The sequence below is a fragment of the Odocoileus virginianus genome, unplaced genomic scaffold, assembly GCF_023699985.2.
Source record: "Odocoileus virginianus isolate 20LAN1187 ecotype Illinois unplaced genomic scaffold, Ovbor_1.2 Unplaced_Contig_9, whole genome shotgun sequence".
Lineage (NCBI taxonomy): Eukaryota > Metazoa > Chordata > Mammalia > Artiodactyla > Cervidae > Odocoileus > Odocoileus virginianus.
The window spans coordinates 639252-655321 of NW_027224326.1; the positions used below are offsets into that span (position 1 = coordinate 639252).

Genomic DNA, 16070 nt, shown 5'->3' on the forward strand with positions numbered 1-16070 from the left:
ATAAGTCAGACAAAGACAAATACTGTATGATAACACTTATATGTGGAATCTAAAAAATAATAGAAATTAAAGCATACACAAAGCAGAAACAAACTCACAAAAAACCTTATAGTTACCAAAGGGGGAAAGAGAAGGATGAGGTACGAATTACAATTATGGGGATTAATAGACACAAATTAGTATACATAATATAGTTAAGCAACAGAATTTACTATATAGGGGATTACACCCATTATTTATAATAACCAATAATGGCATGTAATCTGTAAAAAATATTGAATATTGACTGTACTCCTGAAACTAGCACAATACTATAAAACAACTATATTTCGAAAAAATACAAATACATAAAATAGCTTTAGACAATATGTAACAACTCTGGTAGTATTTATAATACACAATTACACAAAGGAAAAACCAAATAAGACATTTACTATGAGCACAAATTTGTAAAAATATGTATTATGTATAGGAGAAGTCCATAAGGGAATATAAGTAAATGTCAGTAGATAGTAACAATTGTCATAAAATTATTTTTCACCTTCAATTTCCAAATTTTTAACTATTCATTTGGGCTTCATAATAATAAAAACAGTAATCAATTTATGACAGATGAAGTGGTCATGTCAGATAATTCTGTCTGACAATATACTATATTTAATCCATATCTTAGATCTTGTATGTTATTAAAGGAGCATTCATTCAAAATTTTCTGAGATTTGAGATCCAAAACTATTCTATATTTAGATAAGGGATCAAGAAAGAGAGTGGAGAAATGAGGAAGTCTGGATGAAACATTGCTTACTTTGTCTATGAAGAAAACTAGCATATTAGAAAAAATTCATTCATCCTTAACTTGGAAATTTTGTTTGTTCTGTGTCATTAAAAATGTACAATGCATTCCTGTCACTTGCAGGCCTCAAGTAGCAAGGGGGTGGAACTCCTCACTGAGGACAAGTGGAAAGCCACACCAAGAGTCTTCCATGGCTGTAGCTAAAAGAGGAGGCCCATGATCCCAGACACAAAGGTCAAGGTACCACCAAAATGAAGTCTGTTTTCTCTATTTCTTTTTTGTATTCACTCCATTTCAAGTTCATTCTTTAAAGAGGGTACAGTCAGAGCTGGGAAGGATGGCAGAGTTGGAAAACTCTGAGCTCACCTCCTCACATGGAAGCATCACAATTACACCAATTTGCAGAATAACTATCAATGAGAAAGAATTGAAGGCTAGCAGAAAAGATCTTCTACAACTGAAAATATTAAAAAGGAACCACAAGACAGATAGGAGGGGCAGAGATGCAGTGCCTCTTGAGTGGGGAACCAACAAATGGAGGATAATTACGATTGCAATGGTTCTTCCCAAGAAGCAAGAGGTCTGACCCCCACATCAGCTCTGCAACCTGTAGCAGGAAGATGAGCCCTCAGAACATTTGGCTTTGAAGGCCAGTGGTGCTTACCCTCAAGAGTGCCAGAGGGCTATGGGAAAGAGTCTCCACTCTTAAAAGATGCACATAAAATCTCACATGTTCCAGGACCCAAGACAGAAGCAGTAACTGGAAAGGATCCTGTGTCATACAGACCTGTAGATCTTAGAGAGACTCCTGGAGGGGAAGGAGATGACTGGAGCTCACCCTGGGGACATAGATGTGGTAGATGCACTTTGGGGAGCTCATTCTATCATAAGGCCATTGGAGCTGACAAGTGCCCCTTTGGAATGCATGCTCCAGCTTGTTAGCACCAAGCCCCAGTCTTACCCAGCAGCCCATTGCCACCAGTTACTGGGACACCTCAGGTCAACCCAGCCAACTGGGTGGGGACACATCCCTGCCCACTAGCAGGTCGGCTGCCTTAGGACATTTCAGCCAACCAGGGACATAGCCCCACCCACCAGAGGGCACAGAGTAAGAACCCACCCAACTGTTTACCTGCACTAGCCCCAGACTCACCAGTGGGCCAACACCAGCTCCAGGACACCCAGACCCTACAGCCGGAGACATTGGTAACCAGCTCCACCAAAAAGTGAGAGCCAGCAGTTGTACCAGGGACCCCCAAGGCCCTGTCCCCACCTACCAGTAGGCTGACACCAACTTTGGAACAGCTTGATCCCCTCAGCCAGCCACACCAAGTTTTGGTCTCATCTACCCAAGTGGGCTGCCCAGGTGACAGAGTGGTAAAGAATCCACCTACCAATGCAGGAGATATAGGAAACATGAGTTCAATTTCTTGGTCAAGAAGATTCCCTAGAGTAGGAAATGGCAAACCTCTCCAGTATTCTTGCCTGGAAAATTTCATGGACAGAGGAGCCTAGCGGGTTATACTCCATGGGGTTGCAAAGAGTTGGACATAACTGAGCATGCACACACTTCACATGCATATAACAGAGAGCTAGCACCAGCTCTGGAAAACTCTAGGCTCTGTAGCCAGAGACCCCAGGATTCAGCTTGGCCCACCAGTGAGCTGACACCAACTCTGGGACCCCCAGGGTCCTAGAACAAAAGACTCCAGCACCCTGGTCTACCCACTAGCAATCCAGCACTAGCCCTGGGACTCCCTAGGCCTACGTGCCTCCCACCAGCAAAATAACACAGCTCCACGAGCCCCACAAGCCCAGCCCAGCCATCAATAGGCCAACACTAGATCCAGGACCCTTGATCTTTTTTAAAAAGAGAAGTTAGCCTTTAATTTCTTGTTTCACAAATAAACTGGCTACATTGGTTGCTTTTTGATGATTAGTTACAGAGACCAAACCCCAGACCTTCATCCAAATGCTCCAATGCTTCCTCTGCTCCAACTCTGTGGCTTTGGTGTCACCAGAAGCAGCAGTGGTTGCGGCACTAGCCCTGTGACACTTTGCAGCTCCACAGCCAGCTACCTTGTGACCCAGCCACACCCACCAACTGCCAAGGCAGGGCCTGGCAATCAGCAGATCAGAGGCCAACCACACCTACCAGACCAACCACAGTAGCCAGCTCATCACAACAGAAGGACCCACACAGTCCACATTAGGAGCATCCCTAGTGCATTTGGCTCTGGTGACCAGAAAGAGTAGACTTCTGGGACACATAAGCATATCTCCTACACAAAGCCACTTCTCTAAGACACAAAAGTGTAAGCATTCTACTTAATGCATTGAAATAAAAATATAGAATTAAGAAAAATGAAATAACAGAGGAACATGTTCCAAAATGATGGAACAAGATAAAACACCAGAAGAAAAATCAAAGTGGAGATAAACACTCTACCTAATAGAGTTTCCATGAAAATGACCATAAACATGCTCAACAAATTTAGAAGAATGGATGAACACAGTGAGAAGTTTAAGAAAAACAGAAATTATAAAGAAAAATCAAACAGAATTGAAGGGTAATTTAAACAAAAATACACCAAAAGAAATTTTTCAGTATATTAGGTGATACAGAGGAATGAACTGAAAGAGTATTGAGAATCATGCAAGCTGAATAGAAAAAAGAAAAAAGAATTATAAAAATGGAGAGACTTCTGGGATAGCATCAAGCATACTAACTTTCACATTATAGGATTCCCATAAGAAGGAGAGAGACAGTGGCAGAGAACTTATTTGAAGACATAGTAATTGAAAACATTTCTAACCTGGAAAAGGAAACAGACATTCAAGTCCAAGAAGCACAGAAAGTTCCAAATCGGATCAACCCAAAGAGATCCACACCAAGACACATTGTAATTAAAATGACAAAAATTAAAGATGAGTAGAGAATATTAAAACTGGGAAGACCCAGAGGGATGGGATGGGGAAGGAGGCAGGAGGGGGGATCAGGATGGGGAACACATGTAAATCCATGGCTGATTCATGTCAATGTATGGCAAAAACCACTACAATATTGTAAAGTAATTAGCCTCCAACTAATAAAAATAAATTTTAAAAAATAGCAAAGGGAAAACAACTAGTAATGTATGATGAAACTCACACAAGGCCATCAGCTGACTTTTTAGCAGAAGCTATGCAGTCCAAAAGAGAATAACTTGATATATTTAAAGTGATGAAAGTGAAAAACCACAACCAAGAATACTCTACCTGGCAAGGCTTTCATTCAGATCTGATGGAGAGATCAAAAGTTTTACAGACAAGCAAAACCTAGTAGAGTTCAGCACCATCAAACCAGCTTTACAAGAATTATTTGAGGGACTTCTCTAAACAAAAAAGGAAAGGCCACAACTAGAAATATGAAAATTACTGGGATAAATCTCATTGGCAAAGGCAAATAGACACTTAAGGTAAGAGATCAACTACTTATAAAGATAGTAATAGTTTAAAAGACAAAAGTAGTAAAATCATCAAAGTCCACAATTAAAGGATACACAAAGCTAAAGGATATAAAATATGATATCAAAATGTAAAAGATGAAGGGGGAATAAAAATGCAGAGTTGTTAAAAACATTCAAGCTTAAGAGATTGATAACTAAGTAACCATGTATATATAGACAGATTGCTCCATATAAAACTCAAGGTAACAAAAATCTACAATAGATACACAAAAAAAGAGAAAAAACATAAACACCAAAAATAGTCATCAGATCAAAAGTAAAGAAAGTTTCAAAAAAGAACAAAAAGAACCACAAAAATGACCCCAAAACAATTAATACCATAAAAGTGTAATAAGTACATACCTATCAATAACCACTTAAAAGATAAATGGATTAAATGTTCCAATTTAAGAATGTAAAGAGCCTGAATGTATAATAAAACAAGACCCATATATATTCTGCCTACCAGAGACTCATTTCTAAAGACACACACAGACTGAAAGTGAGGGAATGGGAAAAAAGTATCTTATGCAAATAGAAACAAAAAGAAAACCAAGGTAGGATTAAACAAAATAGACTATAAAACAAAGAGCTGTCATAAAAGACAAAGAATGACATTACATAATTATCATAAGGAATTATATTACATAAGGAATTAACCCAAGAAGAAAATGTAGCAATTGTAAATACATATGCATTCAACATAGGGTTGCCTAAATACAGACATCAAATATTAATAGATACAAAGGGAGATACTGACAGTAACACAGTAATACTAGAAACCCACTTAGGATCTGTCCCACTTAGGTCAATGGACAGACCATCCAGACAAATCATCAATAAGGAAATGCTGCCTTAAACAACACATTAAACCAAGTGGACTCAATAGATATCCATAGGACATTCCATCCCAAAGCATCAGAATATGCATTCTTTTCAAGTGCACATGGTACTTTCTCCAGGTTAGCTCACATTCTAGGTCACAAAACAATTTCAATAAACATAAGAAGACTGAAATCATCTTTGCCAACACAACACTATGAGACTAGAAATCAACTACAAGGAGAAAAAGAACAAAAAACCTGCAAGAAATACAAACACATAGAAGCTAACCAATATGTTATTAAATAACCAATGGATCACTGAAGAAATCAAAGAGGAAATAAAAAAAAATTCCTGGAGACAAATGAAAACAGAAACACATTGACGCAATATCCACGAGATGCAGCAAAAGCCATTCTGAGTGGGAAGTTTATAAAGACAGATGCCTACTTCAGTGTAGCAGAAAAGTCTCAAATAAACAATATAAGTTTATGCTTAATAGAAGTAGAAAAATATGTTCTAGACAGATGCAAAATCCTCAAAAAAATATTAACAAACCCAATTCAAAAATTCATTAACAAGATCATGCATGATAATCAAGTGAGTATCCCAGGAATGCAAGGATGGAAAAATCAATCAAGATTATACATCACATTAACAAATTGAAGAATAAAAATTATCTGACCACATCAACAGATGCAAGAAAAAACTTTTGACAAAATTCAACATCTATTCATGATAAAAACTCTGAATAATGTGAGTATGGAGGAAACATACATCAACATAGAAAAGGCCATATATGAAAAGCCCACAGCTAACATCTTACTCAATGGTAAAAAGCTGAGAGCATTACTTCTCTTCTAACTTCAGGAATAAGACAAGGATGCCCTCTTGAACCTCTTTTATTCAACACAATGTTGAAATTCATAGCTACAGCAACCAGACAAGAAGAAAAAATTTTAATCCAAATGGAAAATGTAGAAGGAAAACTGTCACTGCAGAAGACATGATGCTGTAAATAGAAAATCCTAAATATCCTATCCAAAAACTACTGGAATTCATCAATGAATTTGATAAAGTGGCAAGATATAAAATTAATACATAGGAATCTGTTCAATGCTATATATTAACAACAAACTATAAAGAAGGCAGAGTGCTGAAGAATTGATGCTTCTGAACTTGGTTCTGGAGAAACTCTTGAGAGTTCCTTGGACAGCAAGGAGATCAAACTAGTCAATCCTAAAGGAAATCAACCCTGAATATTCATTGGGAGGACTGATGCTGAAGCTGAAGCTCCAATACTTTGGCTACCTAATGTGAAGAGCCTACTCATTGGAAAAGATCCTTATGCTTGGAAAGACTGAACACAAAAGGAGAAGGTGGAATAGGATGAGATTGTTGGCTGGCCATTGATCATCAATTCAATGGATAAGAGTTTGAGCAAACTCAGGGAATAGTGAAGGACAGGGAAGCCTGGTGTGCTGCAGTCCATGGGGCCACAAAGAGTCAGACACGACTTAGCAACTGAACCGTGACCAACAGCAAACTATCAGAAAGAGAAAACAAGGAAACAATCCCATTTACAATTGCATCAAAAAGAATAAAACATCTGGGAGTGACCATAGCTAAGAAGGTAAAAGACCCACACTTATTAATGACAGATATTCAAGATGACACAAACAAATGGAAAGATACATTGTGCTCATGGATTGGAAGAATTAATATTGCTAAAATGACCCAAGTATTAATGTTAATATTACCCAAGGCAATCTACAGATTCAATGTAAGACCTATCAAAATACCAATAGTATTTTCCATAGAATTTGAACAAATAATTCTAAAATTTGGATGGAAACATAAAAACCCCTCGATAGCCAAAACAAACTTTAAAAAGAACAAAACTGGTAGTATCACACTTCTTGATTTCAAGCTATACTACAAACCTACAAAAATCAAAACAGCATGGTACTAGCACATACACACACAAAAGATACATAGCTCAATCAAACAGAAGAGAAAGCTCAGAAATGAACCCACACTCAAGTCAGCAATTAATCTATTATAAAAGAGGCAAGAGTATACAATGGGGAAAAGATAACCTCTTCAATAAATAATAGTGGGAAAACTGGACCTCTACAAGCAAAAAAAAAATAATAATCAAACTAGACTACTTACTCATACTTAGTACCAAAAAAAAAAAAAAAACTTAAAATAAATTAAAGACTAAATTCAGGGCCTGAAATCATAAAATTCTAGAAGAAAACATAGGCCGTATGCTCATTGACATCTGTCTTGGCAATATTTGGGGGGATATGTCTTCTCAGACAAGGGAAACAAAATTAAAAATAAATGTACACATCAAAGCTTTTGCACAGTTCAGGAATCTATCAACAAAACAAAAAGGCCACCTACTTAATGGGAGAAGATATTTGCAAATGATACATCCAAAAAGGAGTTAATATCCAAAATATAAAAAGAATTCACATAGCTCAACACCAAAAAACCAAACTGATTAAAAAATGTTCAGAGTACCTGAATAGATAAATTTCCAAAGAAGACATACAGATGGCCAACAGACATGTGAAAAGATGCTCAACATCACTAATCATCAGGGAAATGCAAATCAAAACCACAAAATGAGATGTCATCTCAGGCCTGTCAGAAAGGCTATCATCAAAAGTCTACAACTCAATTGTTGGTAAGGATGTGGAGAAAGGGGAACCCTCATACACTGTTGGTGGGAATATAAAATGATGGAGCCATTATGGAGAAGAGTATGGAATTTCCTTTATTAAACTAAACTAAAAGAGTGTGTGTGTATGTGTGTGTGTGTGTGTGTGTGTGTGCACGCTCAGTTGTGTCCAACTCTCTGCAGTCCCATGGACTGTAGCCCACCAGGCTCCTCTGTCCATGGAATTTTCCAGAAAAGAATACTGGAGTGGGTTGCCATTTCTACTCCAGGGGATCTTCCTGACCCAGGGATCAAACCCATGTCTCTTGTGTCTTCTGTGTTGGCAGGCAGATTCATCCACTTTTGTGACAGGCAGCCTTTGTCTGCCATGCCCTCAATGATCTACTCCAGGCGTTCACGCCCATGTGTGATCCCATCCCCTACACTGTGGGCACAACCTAATGACTCATCCTAACAAACAGAACACAGCAAGAGTGATGGGGAGTTACTTCTATGATTAGGTTACAAAGGACTGTCTCCATGCTTGCCTTGATGAAGCAGGCCACATGGCAAGGGACTGAGGACCTTAGACCATCTGCCCAGGAAGAACTAAGTCCAGCCAACAATGATGAGTTTGGAAGCAGACCCTACCCACTTGAACGACGGTCAGCCTCTGCTGACAACTTGTTCTCAGCCTGTGAAAGACCCTTAGGTGGAGGATCCAGTTAAGCAATGCTCAGATTTCTGACTCACAAAACTGTAACGAAATAAACATGTGTTGTTTTAACATGCTGAATTTTGGAATACGTAGACCCGGGTTTGATCCCTGGGTCAGGAAGATCCCCTGGAGAAGGGAATGGCAACCCACTCCAGTATTCTTGCCTGGAGAATTTCATGGGCAGAGGAGCCTGGCGGGCTATAGTTCATGGGGTTGCAAAGAATCAGACACGACTGAGTGACTAACACGTTATCTTACACTAGATAACTAACACACTCTTCTTTCCTGTGTATCTATATCCTAATTTTAATAGCGCTAAGAAAATACCTACTAATCAGTTTGTACACAGTTGATGTAGCCGATCTGATTTCTATCTTTATTACCTTTTGGATTTACATTAGCCACATTTTAGAAACAGCATTCATTCAAAACAGGCCAGGGAAGTGATCTAGTGCTGGAAAGAGTCTTGCAGAATATCTGGAAATTTTTCCCACAAAAAAATGTAAGGGAACTATGCTCATGGAAATCCAATATTTGTGAATTCCACATTTATAAGATAAAACTGTTTTAAACTCACCTCCGCTCCTTGAGGAATGAGCCAAAATCCTGGTCCACAGGAGCCCAGCAGCTCTGCCCAACAGCCCCACTGTGGTAGGGGCTCAGGGAATCTGCCTTGCCAACTCCTTGCTGTGGCCGGGGGTTGCTGGTGTTGAGTTCCACCAGCCCTGACCCTCCCAGGCCAGCGCTCGTGGGAGCAGATGTCTGATGCAGCTCCATCTCCAGCATGCCAGAGGTCAGCCTGCCGTCTTTGTTCTCTAGGTGCATGTTTCTGCTGCCGCTCTTCTCACTGGGGTCAAACAGAAAGAAACTGCTGTTGATAAAAAGCAAACTGGGAGTATCATTTGCACCTTGAGGAATTTATACTACTGAATGGTATAATAGAAAGACCTCTTATAACAAGGACTTTATCATGATTTCAGCATTCTAATATCTAATATTATATTCCAAAGTATGCTCATCTCCAAGGATGAATATTTTAGCATATTTCAAACTAGCAGTGACCTAACTATTCAACAACAGAGTATTAATTAGGGTAAATTGTGATATTTTCACAGTATAAAACACTATTCAAACATAAACATCCTCTAAAGATATTAATAATGGGAAATGTTTAAAATGTGGTAAACACCACTGGTACAATGGGATATATCTCTTGCAATATATATGTTGCAGAGAGGAAACCAATTCTGACTCCATGTTGGAAACTGTTTCTTTGACTTGCTTTTCATTGCTTTTGCTATTATAATCATACATAATGGCCTGCCTCAAAGAACTCTGCCTGACTGTAAACTAAAGTGCCTTTGTTCAGCTCATGAGAGACAATCTGTCCCTGCCCACCTGTGAATAGGAGATTAATACACCCCTTCCTCTCCCCTGGAGATGTTTTGTAAGATTGAATACCCTTTCACTTTACTTTCCCACTGCTTTTCCTTCTTTATTCTGCCTTTCAACTTTATTTCCTCATTACTTCTTTCTCTCTGATTTTACAAAAGCACCTGGCACTCAGACCCCAACAAGTTGGCTATTTTGAGGCAAGAGCCTGCCTTCTTCCCAGTCAGCTGGCTCCCTGAATAAAGTGTCTTCCTTGTCTCAACATCTTGCTCGTATTTATTGGCCCATCATGTGGCAAGCAGAGGGAGCTTGGACTTGGTAACACCTAGGATATACATAGAACAGAAGACCAGAAGGTCATAGCCCCCAAAGTATGGCCATTTCTGTGTGGTAGAGATACAGATGATTATGGCTTTCTACTTTGTCTTTATCTAGAAAGGGACTTTAACAATTTTTGCATCTAGCAAATTAATACTCTTGCAATAAGAAAACACCCTTCTGCTTGCATTCTTGAGATAAGAGATAGGTGGGCTTCAGTTGAGGAATTTACAATCAGCCAGCCTCCTCTGCATTTCTTGAGATAAGAGATAGATGGTCTTCCGTCCCAGAAGTTACAGCCAGCAGAAGAAACAGGGTAAATAACCAGTCTTTTTCTCCTACCTCAAGGGAATAATCATGGCAAGGACAAAGAAAAGAAAAAACCCTGTCTAATGGAGACCACTACACATGTAAATGGCTCCTTGTAGTCAAAAGTCAGAGGATTAATTCCAGGCCATCATGAGTCTTGCTCCTCCCGGGAGCCTTCACTTCGACCCACCTTGGCTAGGGTGTGCATGCGCACCCCAGGGGGTGAGTCCTTAGACAAATCAACCAGGGGGAACAAAGCAAGGTGATTGGCCTGAGCAAAGACAAAGACCCAGAGAACTGCCTGTTTATAAAGGATTCAAATTTCCCAAAGGTGTGACTCTCTCTCTTGAGTTTGCCCATGCCCATTTCTTCATGTACTTTTCTTTTCAATAAACGTTTTACTTTACTCTTTATCCTCTGCCTCCTCACCTGAATTAGTTCTTGACTGGGCAGGCGAGACTAGGCACCTTAGCCCTAACTGCTGGCTCCTGTGGTCCAGTGGTTAGGACTCCCAGTCTGGGAAGCTAAGACCCTGCTTCCAGCTACTGCTTGCTGCTGCTTGCTGCACACTGCTGCTTACTGCTGCACACATCTGGAATTAATAATACCTCCTACAAAAATGAGAGAAACCACTATACTTGCAAGGTTATGGTGTCTTACTTTGGGGATTGTGTTTTAACCTTTTATCATTTTACTTGTTTATATAATAGTGGGCAGCATCCCACAACCCCACAATTACCTGTGGTTGGCAGCAGAATGGTTTGCTATCAAAGCTTGCTCTTGTCAACTACAAACTGGGACTTGCCAAGAACATTTGCCAGCAACAGAACAACAAGGCATTTGTCACCTGCCTCTGCAGAGATTGAACCCTGTGCTGATGTAGCTGTTGACCTTCAACACCCCCTGAGAGAGGTCAGGGTGGAGTGAGGCACACTGTGTTCCAGAGGATCTGGTAGAACAGGTCTTTAGATAATTAGATATTTTCAGGAACTGATTTCATGATCCCAATCCTTGCATCTCTTCATATCTAGAAAATCACTAAATCCCTTCACAGGGAACATCAGCTCCTTGATGGTAGGGCCCACATGGGGTCTCATTGATAAGATGGCTCTTTATGTTGACCTCGCAAACAAAGAATAAATCACAGTGATCTGTGAGACTGACCAAATTGCCCAAATGGCATCCTGTTATCTCACTGGTGCCTATCTTCTCAAAGCTGCAAGACCACCAGATTCCAGACCTCCGGCTATGTGACCATCCCTTCAGAGAATTTTTCGTTGGTGGGGTATAAGAAGGACTCCGTCAGAAAGGGAGAACGCTGGTTCTCCTTAAGGGCCAGTCACCCTCTCTTTTCCCTCTAATAAACTTTTGTTTTCTTGCCTGACTGCCTGGCTCACTTGCTCTCTTTTCTCCGCACTCACCTTACACTCAGGCCTAGCAGAAACCTTTGGTAAAGTAAGCACTTGGAGGTGGGGCTGGTTTAGTCACTAAGTCGTGTCCGACTCTTGCGACCCCACGAGTAGCCCGCCAGGCTCTTCTGTCCACGGGATTCTGCAGGCAAGAATACTGGAGTGGGTTGCCATTTCCTTCTCTACTAAATGGAGCTTAATGGCATCAACCTCGGTGGGCCGTGAAGGGGCTCAAGAGAGACAAAGACTCCTAAAGTTCTCGACACAAGGCTTGGTACCCAGGAAGTTTTCCATACACAGTAAGTTCACTGTGAGCAATGATCAGGGACACTCCTGGGGGCCTGCAGGTCTTCCTGAGGGAAAAGAGCAGAGTGCCCACCTCCTTAGTCTGACAGAGGGCCAGAAAACACTGGTGCACACACTCCCCTTGAGGAAGTGAACTCTCCCTTCACCAAAATCTTACATATTGACCTTCCCTGACTGCCTCTTTGGACCGGTCTCTCAAAGTTCTCTGAGTTGCTGTCTCCTGGGCTATAGTTCTCCTTCTGCTCCCAATAAAACTTAACTTGCAGCTCTCAAATTATGCATATTTTTAATCGACACTCTGAAGCCAAAATCACTGTGAGCTATTGTTGAGTAGGATTTGCAGCATTGGAAAGCAATGTACTCACCTGTAGGTGGAATGAGAGCAATTCATGGGTCCACCACTCCTTGTCACTCAATTCACAGAGGCTTGCAATGCCCTGTGATCACAAATTCTGGAGGACCCAGGATGTGTGGGAGTTCCAAGCAAGTATAAAGTAAGTGTATTTTGTCTACAACTGAGTAAGTGGAGTGCTGACAGCCCAAAAGTCCATACATTCTGGTGGAACAAAAATTTACAAGTACAGAAAGGCAACAGCTTTTGAAGAAACTCAAATGACCATGGAAGTTTTAATATTTTCTTATTGCCATGATTTCCCTGCTTTCACCCACCACTTACATTGAAAAGATGGCTTACTCATCAGTAAGCAGAAGGCAGAGTGTTGATAGAATGTACTTGTATCAAAAGGCAAAATTAAAATACTATAGTTTGATACAATGTTTCCTTGTCTGGTAAAAACAAACTCCATTGGCACATTTAAGTCAGGAAACACAAATTATGCAACTTCTGTGATTCCCTCTACAAGTTAAATACTCTCACATTTGTGTTTTAAACTGATGCTGCACAATATAAAGATGAACAATACAATTTATGCTAATAATTTACATTTTTTATTTTTCTTTACTTAGAATCATAATACCAAATAGCCATTTAAAACACCATGACAAGTTGACAGACTATGGAAGAAAAGAAAATCTTTATATTTTAATACTGCTAATGGCATTTTTTCCCATTTTTTGAACAAGGGGGCCCGCATTTCATCACGCACTGGGTCTCACTCTCTCCCCTCCAGAGAATTATCCTCTTAGCTCTCCACTGCCTCCTTTCCTCCCTAACGCACTCCAGGTGCCATCGCAACACACCCTCCACCCTTACCTCACTGGCTACTGTCTTCCTGGCATGTCCCTCCATTTTCTGAAGATCTGAGACCTAGCTTATCATCACTCTTTTTCTCACTCTCTCTTCCACCACCCCACCTCCACTACTACACTTGCTGCCATTTTTTGGCTTAACCATCCACTTCCTGGGCTCTCAGCTACTTGAGTGCCTCACCTGCAGGAAGCTTACCTGCTCCCACATCAGCCAACACCACCATGTTCTCACTCCCCTTTCCCAACTGAGATTTTGTGGTCCAGCAAACACCCTCCTTTTACTTGCTTTCTCTTGTATTCTGTGAAGCTCACCTGTTACATGAGTTTTCTATTACTGCCTAATAAATTACCACAACAATAGTAGCAATACACATTTATAATCTCAGAGTTTCAGTGAGTCAGGGGCAAGGCTTAGTTCAATCTTCTGTTTTGGAACCCAAGAGTCATTCGGTTGGGGATCAGCTTCCAAGATCACTCCGTGTTGGCAGAATTCACTTCCTGGTAGCTGTAAGACCGAGGACCTAGCTTCTTGCTGGCTGTCGACGGGAGGCCATACTTACTTCCCACAGGCTTCCTACAGCCATGGAGTAACAGCCCATCCATCACCTCTGCCATATTCTATTGTTTGGAATCCAGTTACAGGTCCCACACTCACTCAAGGGCAGGGGGTCATCACACAAGAGTGTGAACCCCAGGCAGTGGGGATTGTGGAGGTCATCCCAGAGTCTATCTGCCACCCGTGGCAAGACCTCAGACCTGGCTCATCCACCCTGAGCCACCACTTAGGTGGCTGAATGTGGCCACAGAGAACCCTGGGTCCTGCCGTTGGTCTCATCTGACCTCCACATGCAGGATTCTGAATGGGCTCAGCACTGCCCAGCGATCCTAGTGCATCTCCCAAGGCAATTTTCACTCCTGTTCTCCTCCATCTCCCTCCTTAAACCCATATACACCTTCCCATCTTTCTAGTCTCAGCCATTGACTGCCTCATCCTTTCTTCACTGAGGGAGTCAGCCAGGATCCAGTAAGGAAAGCTGTCCTGTGTACATAAGCACAGAAGCTGATTACATAGGAGGTAGACATGCTGAAAAGCTCACCAGAGGCCAGAGATTAGCACCGCAGGAGACCTCCACCACCATGGCTGAGGGACAGAGGGAGAAGATGAATGCAGAAACCATGGAGGGGAGGCTTCAGACTTTCTGCTGGAGCTGGAGCCCCAGAAGAGATGGCTCCTAAAGCAGGCTGGCACAAAGTGAAGTGCTGGCCTGTCCCTTCCTCCCTTCCCCAATCCCCCAGTAGACTCTCCTATTGGCCAACTCAGCAGAAAGTTGCTGACTGCAGAGCCTGAGCCAGAGCCAGACACTGAGAGTCAGAGAAGAGTACAGCAAGGGCAAGGAATGTCTCCAAGAGAAAAAGTCCCACACTGACAAAATGAAGCAATTAGAATAAAGCACCAAGCCTTCCAAGGACGTGCCTGCCTGCAGTCTTACCAGGTACACGGGAGACCTCCCACTCTCATCTGCTTAGACTGCTTTGTTACAATTCTATTCCTTCTCTCCTGAATCATTCAGGCCAGCGTGAAAACATATTGTCAACACTAAAAAATTACATCTGAGGATTTGTGCTTTCAGGAACACAGAGTAGAACTATTTTTCCCTCCTCTTCCTATGAAGTACAAATAAAAATCTGACATTTTATATAAAACAATTTGCTAAGAAGTTGTTATTTCAGTAAGAAGACTCTGAAAGGTGGGCAGAAGAAGGCAAACAAGTTAGTTAGGGACCCAAGAAATGACACAGCAGTGAGACTGTGTCCTTGGATTTTTATCATGTCTCATATATCTCAGACAAGGTGCTGAAGAAGTCAGCCACCTAGAAACACCAACAGATGTAGACCAAAAAAGCCCTAAGAAAAGCCTGTCCTCTCTAGCCGAAGAAATATGAATGCAGCAGCCTAGTAGGTTGGAAAGCTTTTAGACAATAACTACTGCAGCCAAACACTGCAAACCCACATTCAATGAGACAGCAAAGGCCAAGTGGTAAACCTAAACTCCCACCCTTACCAGACATAATAAGCAGACCAGTCTCCCATCCCCACTGGAGTGGCGTCTAAGAAAGCACATAGGGAGATGGCACATTCATCTGTCCTGGGTACTAGAAGTCCCACCTCCTCCATATGCATGCCCCCTCGTGTAGGTGGAGACCAAGAATGGGGAACCTGAACTTCAGTCCCAACTTGCAATAAGGGAAACTCTTTGCCCTTGTTGTTGAGGTGTCAGAGGAGGCCAAGTGGAGAGTCAGAACTTTCACCACTGCAATAATGAGGCCACCTCACAACTGCGTCCCTGAAGGCCACATGCAGAGCAGTAATGAGGTGACCTAATCCTTCCCAGCTAAGAAGGTATCAGCAGGGGCTCAGTAGGGAGCTCTCACACCACCATCCAGAAATAGCAGGGAATCCTTCCCTACCTTGATATCGACATAGGCTAACAGGGGAACTTGGATTTCTAATCTTACCTGGCAGGAATGAGGTAGTATCAGCCCTTCTGCTGAAGTGATATCAGAGGAAACCAGCTAAATAGAAGGTTTAAATAGGAATTGGAGCTTCATAATACTCAAATGAGCAAGTTTCTGTC

At 41.4% G+C, this 16070-nt stretch overlaps 1 protein-coding gene across 6 annotated transcripts in view; it reads right to left on the reverse strand.

Annotated features, from left to right (window-relative positions):
* The window catches only part of OCA2 (OCA2 melanosomal transmembrane protein), a 310825-nt gene that overhangs the window by 248320 nt on the left and 46435 nt on the right, over positions 1-16070 (reverse strand). For 4 of the 6 annotated variants that reach the window (XR_011486403.1, XM_070463932.1, XM_070463928.1 and 1 more), the window contains exon 2: positions 9070-9339. Coding sequence is in view for 5 of the 6 variants with exons in the window: in XM_070463932.1 (XP_070320033.1) it covers positions 9070-9317 (248 nt within the window). In the remaining variant the exon portion in view is untranslated. Of the gene's footprint in view, positions 1-9069; positions 9340-10940; positions 11123-11932; positions 12063-16070 lie in introns of all 6 variants that reach the window. The other 2 variants (XM_070463930.1, XM_070463929.1) reach the window with 2 other exon arrangements.